Consider the following 12,754-nt stretch of genomic DNA (forward strand, 5'->3'; position numbering starts at 1 on the left):
GAGTTTCCGTTTGACTTTATTCACGGTCGGATGTTGTTCTGCTCCTTCTCCAACCCACTTCACGTTTTCAAGGAAGCTTTCGAAGCACTGACAGCTGGAGGAATCATCGAGATGCAGGACCTCATCTTTGAATTTCGAAGTCGTGATGGATCATTGGAAGGGACTGCGTTGGAAACGTGGGCGAAGAAAGTGACGGAGGCATTTGCGTCCAAAGGAATCGACTTGACTTCTGCATCAAGGTATAGGAACCACCTCGAGGCGGTGGGATTTGAGGACATTGAACAACAAGAATTCTCTTGGCCAGTTGGCACATGGCCGAAGGGTAAAAAGTTCAAGACTTTGGGACGGTGGTGTCGACAGAATATCTTGGAAATGCTCTTTGCAATCTCGATCGTCCCGTTAACCGAACAGCACAGCATGTCTCGGGAGGCGGTCGAGTTGCTCCTAGTACGGGTACGGGAGGATCTCCGGAATCCACATATCCATGCTTATCTCCAAATGTGAGTACATTTCCTGTGTGTGAATTCCGGCTGACAAAAACTGCAGTATTGTTGTCCATGGCCGAAAGCCGAAATAGATCAGAGGCTCAGGGGTTAAGACATGGCAGATGGTCGCGTACAACTTACACCACAACACTTTGTACAATAATATGTAATGCGTTCTTTCTATCAGATTAATATTACTGCACTCCGTATTCGTGCAATCTGAAAGCCCAGATGAGAAAGCAAAGTACCAGGCGCCGAGACCCCATTGTGTTTTGCGGCCGAGAGGGGAAGAGGAGCCGTAATGATCAGGCCAATTGGAACTGCTGGACTGTGATAGTGATTTTTAGTGTGTTTCGTAGCGCCGGTCGCCTCGAAGGGTCGGGTAGCTCATCAGTCTGGTCCAAGTGGCCGTTTTGCAATATCTGAAAAGCATAAGTAAAGCCCTTACTCCCTGCGTCGAAATATCTGCTTGAATTATCCATTCTCTTCTCCTTTCCGATACTGTCGCAAGCCTCCTAACACTGTGGTCCTCTGGCATGGCTTCAACATCAAAGCGACTGCAGTTCCACACTTCCAGACTCCCATCAACGGCCGAGACTGTGACATGTCAGGCACCATTCCAAAATACAGCCAGCTCGTCCAAAAAAGAATCAACTAGCATATGGCAAGAGAACCAGGTACCAATATATCTTCATCGTTGTCATCGAAACATCACGCTCAGCAACAGCATAGGAGCATCATGACAGACCTAAACTGCACGGAAAAGAAGCGAACATGGTCAACAAGCAGAGGTTTCCCGAAAGCAATATGAACCTCCCATATCTTCCTACTCCTTCAGCCCGACCTTTTCATTTGAAGATTCCGCGAAGGGAAATCCCCGCAGGGCTTTCCGCAGCAGCCAAGGTCGGAAGGAATATTTCAGCGCCGAGGTTCCCAGAGACCATGAGCACGATCAATATTGCTAGATTCGACAATCATAAGACATTCAATTCACAGCCATCTTATTCTATTGAAGAGACAAGGGCTGGGGATTCTGTAGCACAAGAGCGGTAAGTGCAAGCAATAAATTATCCCAGGCATTCTCTAATGAAGACATCAGTCGGGCAAGCGACGGCCAGCATAATCGGAGCTGTGGGAAGGACGGAGGGAGTCTGGGGCAGCAGACTTGCCCAATTGCTGTTCTGGCCACCTTCGTTCCAGCCGATACCTACAAGTCGATGATGGAACATCATCCAACAATACCAGATGTGAGGAGCAGCACACATTATGCACCGCCAGCTACGGATTGTGGTGCTATGTTTTGGTACCTGATACGAGACGAAGGGTGCAGCCCAGAACATGCAATCAGCATAGTCCGCTTTGCAATTTCTAATGTCACACCGGCAACACAGAACTTTGCAGCTTCCTTCTCGCAGCTCAGTCACCAAGAGTCTTCCAATCATCTCATGGAAACTTCTTTTACCGAAAGAGCTCGATATGTTGACTACTACCCAGACCACGCACTTCGAAAGTACTGGGTATCACCAATACTCAAGGCAGGTATCAGCAAGCCTGAAGAGCGCAGCTGTGCATATCTACTCTCTGCAAGTGTCTGTGTTTGTTCCCGAGAAGAGCGCGTGTTGAATCGCATTTTCTGCCACTTGTGGGGGAAGCACCCGGGGGTTTCAGCAGCATTGGAAGACGACGAGTTCAGGAAAATTAAACGAAATGTGCTAGGAGATAACATATGCGCATGCCCTGAGTTTCATCAGGAGATCCTGAGAATAAGTTGAAGCGGAAGATCACCCGGAGAAGGGGGGAAAGGGAAGGAGTGGAGAATTGTTCAAAAACAAGTCAATTGAAAGACTTAATCAATCATCAGCAGGAGGAATACATCTAGAATTGTAGCTTATAGACTTATAAGTATTCCGCCTTTCGTGTGCCCTGGCGGTGCATCAGAGAGAGGGGCCAGGCTTGATGATAGGGGGATATGTGATTGACGAAGCGAGATGGCAGGGTAAGAGCATCTTTTTACAGGCTACTCCTAAGGGTAGCCATGTATGGTTGAAGTTTGGATCTGAGATAAAAGCAGAAGCCGGTGTTGATCTGAAGGACTTTGGGGAGAAGGAACATACGTTCAAAGTACGATGGTTTGGGGCCCATCCACCAAAGAGGAAATGAAGACGGGTTGAGGCGCATCGAATGAATGGAGAAATAATGGGTGCGAATAGTGAAGACTTGGTCGTGACAGATGCCGACGTCTTGTGAGCCTCCTTCTGGAAATATCCTAGGTTTATGATAGATCATCAGCTTCTCATATCAACATGTCCCAGGCCAAAAGATTTAGAAGCCGAGATATTTCTGATCAAAACATGGGACTTGCTTCAAAGGTTCAAGGCCACGCCAGGGTACATTGATCCGTGATTCAGGGTTCAAATCAATTTCCCTTGCCATCCTTCATTCAAATCTCTGGGGAACGCATTCAACCCTCCTGAATTTTACTGAATCCCTCAAAACTGGTTTTCATCCTTAACTCACAAGTGAGAATGTGCAATTACACACAAGTCGAGTTTGAGTGCGGTCATTGTCGTTATACAGTTAGAGCATGGTGCATCAATTATGAGACGACACATCGACGGTGTCCACCAGCTGTAGTAGCTGTTGAATGGAGGTTAGTTATTATAATAGCTTTTGATATTATTATAGGATGTACTGCTGACAAGTTTGTAGATTAGATGAACGCTGTGGTTCGTGAACCGTCCTGCGATTCCACTTCTGCTAAGTACATATCACTAACGCCTCCTGCTCTAGGAGACTGTCGCAAGCCAACGATACAACCCTGGATGAAAGATCAGAACAAGAACTCTCGAGCCCAAACATAGCAGGTGGAAAGGCTACAGCGGATGGGTGCGAGTAAGGCGAACGAGATAAATATCGTTCTATTCTGAACTTTTGTATGGTCGCCAACGCAATGATCACGTACCTTGTTATTTAATCTGTCTAGTTACAAACAATATATCGAGGTCGCACTTCAATGGAGCGCCTAGCCCGATGTGTGTTAAGACAATGCGAAGAGAGTACCTGCTCATTCATTCTGTTCCCTTTCCCCCTGACCGGATGTGTCGACATACATCCTTATCACCTGCCGCAAGTGCATCTGTTCATCCCCATCTCCCTGTTTACCCCCTGTTCCCCTATCGAATGTGCCGCGTTCAGCTCCTCTTCACGAATGAATGGACCAGGCGTGCTCCACGTGCCAAGGCCGACATAAAAAATTGACCTCCTCCTTGAATCTTCTCCATGAACCCTTCTCACTCCAAAATTGCCACAATACGAGATCCGAACAGCTTATCTCGACAACCCTGAAAGCTCTTCCACAATGGTGGTTGCTGAATTGCCGTCAACGGATGGGCCGAACATGAGTTTTATAGCTCAATCATCATCGACCTCGATGCCAAGTCGCGTTGGAGAACCAAGTCTGGAATGCCATTGCGAACTGGCAACGGAGATAAAAATAACTCAGACCAAACTTCGCGGACTTTCGAAGCGACAAAGCATAATCAACAAACTTTATGACAATGAGGATATGAGAGAATGCATGAAGGAGGTTCCTGGAGTCGAACGAATCCGCCAGATCTGGTCGACAGATCATTTAAACCTGGAGACTACCTTACAGAGCCAGCTTCGAATTTTGAAGGAGAGCGCTAGCGCTAGCAGATACTTGGGTGGAGGGCAAGTTGTCATCAGCCAGCTGTGCGCCGATAGACAAAAGGCCGAATGTGCACGAGCTTTCGAATGCATGGAAGTGATTCCGCACAAGATGCTAGGTCCTGAAAATATGGAAGCAAAGTCAAGCGGTAATGGGCAGGATATAGATGACAAGGGTGGGTACAGTTGCAACCAGGCTGACGATGATGCCGACGAGGAGCAGAGTAAGGAGGCTGAGCGATTGGATCAAAGAGTGGAAGACTTTGAGGACGAGGAGGACAACCAATTCATGGAGGCTGAGCGATCAGAGGGGAGAGATAATCGCGGAGTCGAAGATGAGGACGAGCAGAATATTCTGATATTAGGAGAGGTGCAGAGAGGCGCCAAGGACGAGAGATCTGATGGGGAGCGAGCTTTCGAATGCATAAAAGCTACATTTCGCAACGAGCCCGTACTAAAGAAAACGCAATCAGCTGCTGGATATAGTGATGACAGGATGGGGGAGCAGAGTACTGAGTATGGAGACGAGGATCCCCGGACCAAGAGCGCTGACTGGAACAGAGTAAGAGAGGATCACAATGAAGATAAGGGCGAGCATGATAGTGAGGCTGAGGGAAGAAGAAGAGACGGCTGTGTGGAAGATTGGGGGAGGGAACAGGATATTAGGTCTTTGGGGCGAGAAGAGAGGGAAGATCCAGGCGTGGAAGGGGAAGATAGGGCAGAAGATATCGAGATAGTGCACGATACGGCATCCGGACCGGATAATACGTACACAGAGGAGCACGAAGAGGAGGAAGACGAGGACTATGAGGACTATGGCAGGATTCGTCACTTGTTCAAGGGGCCAACAGAGTCACAGGCTAGAAAGACAATTTGTACAAACACTAGGAGCAAAGTGTCAGTCACTCTTATCCCCTCCAATCAGCACAACTGTAACATCGTTCCAGCAGGATACCAGCAAGGAAATGCAGATACATCTTTTACACACCTCGACAGGATATTCAACTTCCAAACCCAGTGACTATTATTAGCGCGCCTGGGGACGAAGACTCGGACTTCGAGAACTGCAAGATGAGAAGAGCGATTTTCAACCCTGCATGGAAGAATGACGATCGCAAATTCACACGATTTATGTCAGCTTACCATGGAGTCGAAGATCTTGGGGTAGTGACCAAAGCACTTACCTATTCTGGCCTTCTCAAATGGATCGAAAATCGTAAACGGGACCATGGAGGTAAATGTGGCTTGCAGGAGGCGGCCAAAATACTCCATGTTGATTACTGGAGTATATACATCGCGCTCCATACCTGGATTTATCCTTTCATGAACATGGGACCACAGGAATTGTCCGGTTTTGGATGTACGATACCTCTTTGCCCGCATTCACGACCGGAACACTGGTTTCAAGACAGAAATTGTTTAGTCATCCATATGTCAACATTCCACGTATGCAATCGGCGTCAAAACACAGTAGGCCGAGACAAGCTTGGCCGATCCCCGTTACTAGAAGAAGCAGTCCAGAAGAGTCTCGAGGCTGGAGAATCCCGGATATCCATCATAGGTATAAGCACCCTCTATGTTTCGATTTCAGTGAGATTAACTTTCGTAGCAAGATCGAATCTCTACAAGGCTCGTGTAAAAGACATTTTGGAATTTGGACCACAGCAGCGATTCCCCAATATGATGTCGTGTGGATGTTGTCAATACATACACGCAGAAGCATGTTTCTCTCCGCTACATTCTAAACGACGAAGAATTGGGACCGCCGAGGACGACGCATATCTCCAGGGCGAGTCTGTGGAGACGATGGCTCGTGACGAAAACAGCCACATCCGCATGGACTCCCATTTGTCTCAGACAGCACCAGAAAGACTCGAGGATAGAGGTACCAGCGCTGCGCTGAACACCACCATCGATACTGATTTTTCATACTGTCTCAAGCTTAGCGCTCGTCCGGTCCATATCGCAGTTAATAAAGCGTAGTTGAGTAAGGTAGCAAGGGAAAGACAAGTGCTTGATTTGAGTTGCTCTGATTACATAAATGTCCAATTGCAGATAAACGATACACAGAAGGACAAAACAAGTGTGCAACAAAGAGCACCAGAACTCAGCCCTACAATGTGCCCATTCAAAAATTCAATACCAGCAATATCGCGGAAGGAAGTCCTATGATTCTTGTTTTGTGAAGACTACAGGGAGCATAAGTAAGATACTCCAAACGCAGTAGGACGATGATGACTTCTGAAATTGCGTTCTCTCATCACTATCTAGTAGAACCAGAGAAGATATTGACTAATGAAGTTGTACGCCGTGGCCGGAGGAATTCTCGAATTGCTCGATTGTTGCTAGGGAGGGGAGCCTCTCTATATGTACATTCTAGTCTTTGGTGGACGTTCAATGGCTATCTGACGGTTCATTAGTAATTGATGTAGCATAGCCTAGAATACTACGCGCATCTTACATTGGGCAGTTCCAATTGAGTTGCTTGAGATCCGATCGATGGAGATATTGCAGTAGAGCGTTGGTCCTTCCTCCGTGCGCTTTGGCGACATGCTGATTTCCTGGCTTTACCAGATGGAACGCATTCCTCTTCACCTTTTCGATTGCATCAGGTTTTCTTCTTGCGGCACTGATTGCAAGCCTTTTTAGTACGAAGACGTATCTCTGACTGCTTCTTTTTCAGACATGCAGAGTTGGGGAAGTTGATCATCGTCGAGTTAATAGGCTGTACCGATAGTAGGCTATGATTGAGATAGACAGGAGACTCGACACTGCCAGGCCATGTGCCGCCAGGTATAAGGGGCATGCTGTTGACGGAGAAGAGAGTGTCAACAGTTGAGTCTTGATCATCAGGTAGATAATCGTTGAGGTAAGCAGAGAAATCGAAAGTTTCCAGCCATTCATCACCAGGGAGAGATGAGTTTTGGTTCGCAATCGAAGACATCGGGTAGAAGAGTGAAAGTAGTAATTTCAGGATAAAGAGTGTATTCGAGAAACGAGGGAACGGGTTCCAGACGATGCTTTAAGACCATGTGGGGGAGGCCAAGAATCATAGGCTTGTGGAGAAGCAAGCATTTAGGAAACGCGAGGCCGAAAATGAAAGCGTTTGCAGGAGCAGATAACTTGTGTTGTTGAAAGAAACCACATCGCTCAAGAGACCAGCTCACTGAAGAGACCACCTCGCTAAAGAGACCACCTCGCTAACGAAGTAAGGGCCCACCCCGTCAAAGAGACCACCAAAAAACGGACGACGTCTACTCACACGTTGCTGACCACTGTCTGTAAAAACCAAGGCTACGGCAACAGGGATCCGTGGGTGGTACTGTAAAAGAGGTACGGACTTGAAGATTATAATAATACTTAATAACTCGAACTAAACTCTCCTCCCCACCAAAGATTCACCTCAGACGCAATTACAATAGCTTCTACGCTGCGATACCACTCACCTACATGAACAATATGAGCGCATCACCCCTCGGCGAAGCAAACCCAAGTCCAGTGGGCGCCTCTCTCTACGTAAGTCAAAAATCAAACTTGAAGCAAATCTCTACTGACGGCGAAGAACTCCACTGATGCGATGTTCTTTCCCTTTGAGACTACGCCCGAAGCAGCTGAACATATGGCGCCACCTTCGAACAGGTCAGTCCATGGTACCACAGACATTGAGAGGGTAATAAACATGCCTAGTGATACCACACCAGGTCTAATAGATGTCAATTTTGAAATGGTCGCAGACGCAGTGAGAGATCCATTCATTCGACTCTCTGCTCTACTTCCATTTTTAACAATCACCTAAGGACACCCAAAGGCCGTCGTACAGTGAAGAAGACACTCGCTTTAGTCTCATCTGTGGTATGTTTATATAGATTGCTATGTTATTTCCAGCTAACTTAAAAGTAATCGAAAGTCTCTTTCGAGATATAGCAGCCAGATCTTTTGGCTCGAGTGCTTCTATTCCGCTAGAAACGCTCAAGCTTCTACCCAAGTTATTACGAACTCTGATCAGTCAGTATTGTTCTCCCAACATTATGTCTCCGCTCACCTCCCACCTTAGAATTTATCAGTGAGCTCCAAGCTAGTAATAGCCAACTCCATATGAGCAATATACAGATCCAGGCTAGTCAGGAAAACGGCCAAGCCAGAGAGCAGCAAATAGAAGGCAAGATGACCATATATCTCCCTTTGGTCCCCGGATTAACAAAATCCAAAGGCCACATAGGTGTTCTCCAGGGAGAGATTGAGTTAGTCAAAGGTATGAATGACAAGCCTGCGAATTTGATAATGCTAACTGATGCAATTAAAGACGCGAAAATGCAGTTGCAATGTGAGTATTGCGTGCTTCTTCGGTCTGCTAGTTATGCTAATACGATCTAGTCAAAATGGATGAGCTGAGGCGGGAAATGCGCGAATTGGAGCAAGGATACAAGAATATCAAGGCGCAAAGGGACCATCTGAAGGCAGAACTCGAGCAGCTTGGGTTTAGAGTCATTTTTGACATTAGCGCTGAGGACTCGAGCAAGAAACACTATCTTCAAGAGTAAGATAACGGATCCAAGAGCATTATTCCTACGCAACTATTACGTGCGATACGAAGCTCCCTAGCAATCATCTTTTCAATGGCATTATTTACATCACACTTGGCTGTCTAACATTCGCATCCACTGCAACTAATCTCAATCCCTCTCCTACGCTGTGCTGTTGCTAGCCTCCATACGCGGTGATCAAAGTGTCCTAGGTCTTGTGGTTACTGCCCACCTCGCTAAGTCAGAAAACCTTATGGAGGTGTTCATGGTCGGGACTTCTTGGGACGACTTCGTTGGGCCTCAATCTATTTGTTTGAGCAAGAGCAGGGGCAATACTGCAAGCATACAAAGTTCCCAGCTTGACAGCGACAATGCTCAGCGCCCACATCGTGGCAGCTACCAATACATTTGCATGGCATAGAGGCATCTGCTAACCATTGGCAGTCGCGAATAGCATCGTCGATGTCCTTTTCCGAACTAAGATTGAAATCGGCCGGCGATAATCTGATGATACCAGCAACCTTATTGAGGATATTTGCGGCTTGCTTGGGATGATCTTCGTTTGACGCCTTGTCCCGGTGAGCCATGATAAACTTCCACATTGGTAAGGTGTGAGTAAGGAAAATTCTTGAGTCCCAGCACATCCCACCTCGGAAGAAACAGTTTGTAGGAGAAATTGGAGCATGAATCGTTCCTGGAGGCATTATCAAATAATCACCTGGAATGAGCGAGATGATTCGGATCCATTCCCGCGGCGGCTCCCACTCAGGTCCTTTTTCCCCAAAGGCTTCGAGGGCGGAAGGAAGACATTCGTCTGGTACCAAGACAACAGCCCAATATTTGATCGTATCTTCTGCGCCTTCATGATCATCATTTCTTTCCAAAGTTGCCCATGTAATGGGCGCCGTGCTATCCATGTGCCAACCAGATATCGCCCCGGCCTGGCTACAAATTTGAAATTGCAAGCAGCTTTCGAGGTCGGCATCCATCCTCGCGTCAGTGGTAGTCGGTTTGCCAACCAGATCCAGGCCGGCGTTTGTCTTTCTTGCTAAAGCGTCGACTTTTACCGCGCGTGTTGCTTTGTGAAGTAGCGAGCAACGATTGAGTAGTGGCGGTGGAGTGATCTCATAGTTAGAAGATGACATATTGAGTAGATTCATAGGCTTGTCCACAATCTGGCCATTGGATGATGCCCATCGCCGCTGGAATTTGGGTGTTGGTAATGCTCGATAGATTTGCTCCGAAGGTAGTCCAAAGTCTTGGAAATTGATGATTGAGTCCGTAGGTAGGCTTTTAATCAAATCATTACTCGTCACTCTCCTTGACTCTTTCGAGAACAATCTATCGTCACGCAATACGATAATCTCAGGGTGTACAACCCAATCGCGCTCTAAATATTCGTCGAGTCCATCAAGATCTGTCAAGACATAATCTCGATCAGGTAGTGTGCATGAAGCCGCTTGTGCCCCAAGAATGTGATCGCCTAGTCGACCCATAATTGCGAAATGGCTACTCGACTTCGGCTTCGACTTTGAATTCGCAGCTTTATGCCACCGTTCCCGTAGGCAGTATCGGAGTGGATGGGTATACAATCGCACTTGTTGCCTGTCACTCTCTTCCCGATCTGCTTGGATCCTTTTTTTTCTTCGCGATGCTCGTTGCGCAAGCTTGTTCTTCGCCCGAGCCTGAGCCAAAGCCTCATGCCTTTCCGCATCGCGCGATGATGACTCTCTCTGTTCATCATTCGTATCACACCGTGACTCCGGTACCGTTGCAGTAGCATAATCTTCGGTGATGTTGTTGCTGGATATAGCGTCAGTAACCTCCAGAAAACAATCTGGGAGAGTTCATACCTCCGCTGTCGCCTTTTTCTTTTTCCTTCATAGCCCAACTTATCAATGGATATACGTGGTCGTCCACGCGTAGACATCGATCTTCAGGCAACTGAGAGATGACACCAGGTAGCAGCATGTGCTGATATATTGCTGTGGTGTGGCGAGGAACAACGAACGACGAAGTCACAAGGTTTGGATAAGTCACGCGGGGACAAAATTGGGGACTTGCACTGTGACATTTTTGTCATTGGGGTGTTTGTCCCTCCGGCCTCGGCAGTAAGTCACGCGGGGACAAATTCGGGATTCCCACTATGACAAGAATGTCACACAGTATTTGTCCCTCCCTCCACACACGCGGGACGAAATGAATTCTATTCACAACTGAAACAAAAAATTCGCCTGTGAAAGCACAAGGTGAAGATCAACACACCTCTACAGTAACAATAGGCAATGTTTAGTTCTTGAATCCAGCAGGTTCTTGGTACTGCGAATGCTAATTGGGCTGGCCACTGCCGCGCACGGAGTCCTATCTCCCACCAACATCGTCAATTCGCAACCTCGCACAACACAACCCTACGGACGACCATCATGGCACCAACGGTAAAGCCCATAGCCGCTACACCCAAAACCTCTCAAACACGACGATGACGACGCCACGGATTACCAAGAAGGGCAAGAGGTCGAGTACCATACCGCTCCACAAAGATCATGCTCAGCTGTTGTACTTCCCCAATACAACAGTCCTCGACCAGTTCTGCACAGAAGTCGACTCCCGACTTACTACGCGCCACTGTTCGACCTACTAAAGCGGAAGGCAAACGTGCTCGCGGATCAGGAAATAATGGCGTGTCGTAGGGCTAATGGATTGGGAGCTGGCAAGAGATCAACGACACCGGAGACGGGGGCGCGAGAAGTCGACGAGGAGATCATCGGATCACCCAAAAGCGGAGGAATCCACCAGTCCTACATCCATCAGCTCGTCTAAGAAGCGCAAAGAACGCGTCGGCTCGATCATGTACGCGCAACATTTCAAAGGGCCCCAAGTCGAACTGCTTTACCAGCCAAACGCCTTCACGGTCGTGGCGCCTATACAAACTCTCGTCCACTGCGCGCGACATCACCTGTACACCTCCTCCCACATCATGAGCGCAGCCGAGCATTCACGGCGTCTCGTACAGAACCACCCGAGTTGGTCAAAGGCTGGAGCAGGTGAAGGCAGAGTGCTACAACGTTCGCTTAGACAAAGTCAACAGAATATATGGCTCGACAGACCCTCTACTGTCAACTCTTTCCCTCTACGAACATATCCGTGATCCCAATATCCCTGCCGTCGCAAGTCTGATGCGCAGCCACGGCAGTGCAGAAAGTCTCAGGACGGATACGGAACTGTCCATAGCAAAGAAGCCTTCAGCTGTTTCGGTGCCGACACATCACTATGTAGAAGCACTCTCAAGAAGTCAAGGTCGAGCCCGCCACTGAGCCTGGACATCAAAGCACCCCACCCCAGCCTATCCATTACTACGACGATGGAAGCACAGTAACAACGGCAAGTGGTCCACGAGGGCTACACGGGGACGCAGTACGATTACGCAGTTTCAATACCGATCCGGGTGGGAAGTAGACATCATCACCTCGACGCTCTGACACTGTGTAGCTGGGTCATCACAGATGGCCTTCGATGGCCAGTCATTCCGGCTGGGCATCGCACCATCAACACAGCCACGTCTCTGCAGATATGTCGTTGTAGACCATACACGCAACTTTGGTGCACGAATTTCGAATACGCTGCCAGAAGACCGAGCATGGTGTGGAGGATATCAGACGTGCGTTGGTCTCTATGAAACATTGTTCAGACGAAGGTAGCACTTGTTGTTTCCCATTTCAGTTGCGCTGATTCTCTTCCATCACATCATTCTTAATTGTGTTCGAATATAGTGGCATGTAGGGGGTATCATGATGGTACGAGGACATTCATAAGCGAAACCGCCGGGAATGTCACGGTTATGATTTAGGAACGCTCCTGCCACAGCACCGGACAGCTACCGTCTCGACAAACACATATATGCTTCTATGACGTACAACGAGAACCACAACAAGTTAATATGTGCTTGGGAAATTACTAGTCCTGGATCTTCCGCTGTGACGGTGAATCTTGTGAGCTGGTAATCAAGACGTGACCGAAACCGACTCTCACGGAGGTGATCTCATTGAGTATATGATTTGT

At 47.9% G+C, this 12,754-nt stretch overlaps 4 protein-coding genes across 4 annotated transcripts; 3 read left to right on the top strand and 1 right to left on the bottom strand.

The window, feature by feature from the left end:
- Positions 1 to 1,259: 1,259 nt before the first annotated feature.
- Positions 1,260 to 2,257, top strand: ONS95_014801 (uncharacterized protein; the record flags this gene model as incomplete). Its single annotated transcript, XM_058508477.1, has 2 exons — positions 1,260 to 1,534; positions 1,585 to 2,257. 2 exons carry the CDS (start codon positions 1,260 to 1,262, stop codon positions 2,255 to 2,257), a joined length of 948 nt encoding a protein of 315 aa, XP_058356164.1.
- Positions 2,258 to 3,843: 1,586 nt separating this feature from the next.
- On the top strand, positions 3,844 to 6,155 carry ONS95_014802 (uncharacterized protein; the record flags this gene model as incomplete). Its single annotated transcript, XM_058508478.1, has 3 exons — positions 3,844 to 5,069; positions 5,120 to 5,733; positions 5,782 to 6,155. 3 exons carry the CDS (start codon positions 3,844 to 3,846, stop codon positions 6,153 to 6,155), a joined length of 2,214 nt encoding a protein of 737 aa, XP_058356165.1.
- A 1,467-nt stretch (positions 6,156 to 7,622) lies between these two features.
- ONS95_014803 (uncharacterized protein) lies at positions 7,623 to 8,713 on the top strand (the record flags this gene model as incomplete). Its single annotated transcript, XM_058508479.1, has 9 exons — positions 7,623 to 7,688; positions 7,735 to 7,811; positions 7,860 to 7,911; positions 7,970 to 8,024; positions 8,070 to 8,177; positions 8,227 to 8,331; positions 8,383 to 8,424; positions 8,476 to 8,496; positions 8,547 to 8,713. 9 exons carry the CDS (start codon positions 7,623 to 7,625, stop codon positions 8,711 to 8,713), a joined length of 693 nt encoding a protein of 230 aa, XP_058356166.1.
- A 245-nt stretch (positions 8,714 to 8,958) lies between these two features.
- On the bottom strand, positions 8,959 to 10,713 carry ONS95_014804 (uncharacterized protein; the record flags this gene model as incomplete). Its single annotated transcript, XM_058508480.1, has 3 exons — positions 10,549 to 10,713; positions 9,043 to 10,498; positions 8,959 to 9,000 (listed from the first exon to the last, which is right to left on the bottom strand). The coding sequence occupies exons 1-3, from the start codon at positions 10,623 to 10,625 to the stop codon at positions 8,959 to 8,961; spliced, it is 1,575 nt and encodes a 524-aa protein (XP_058356167.1). The 5' UTR covers positions 10,626 to 10,713.
- Between the last annotated feature and the right edge of the window lie 2,041 nt (positions 10,714 to 12,754).

Source organism: Cadophora gregata (genome assembly GCF_030347475.1).
Source record: "Cadophora gregata isolate MNR1 chromosome Unknown scaffold_9, whole genome shotgun sequence".
In the NCBI taxonomy this organism is placed as follows: Eukaryota; Fungi; Ascomycota; class Leotiomycetes; order Helotiales; family Ploettnerulaceae; genus Cadophora; species Cadophora gregata.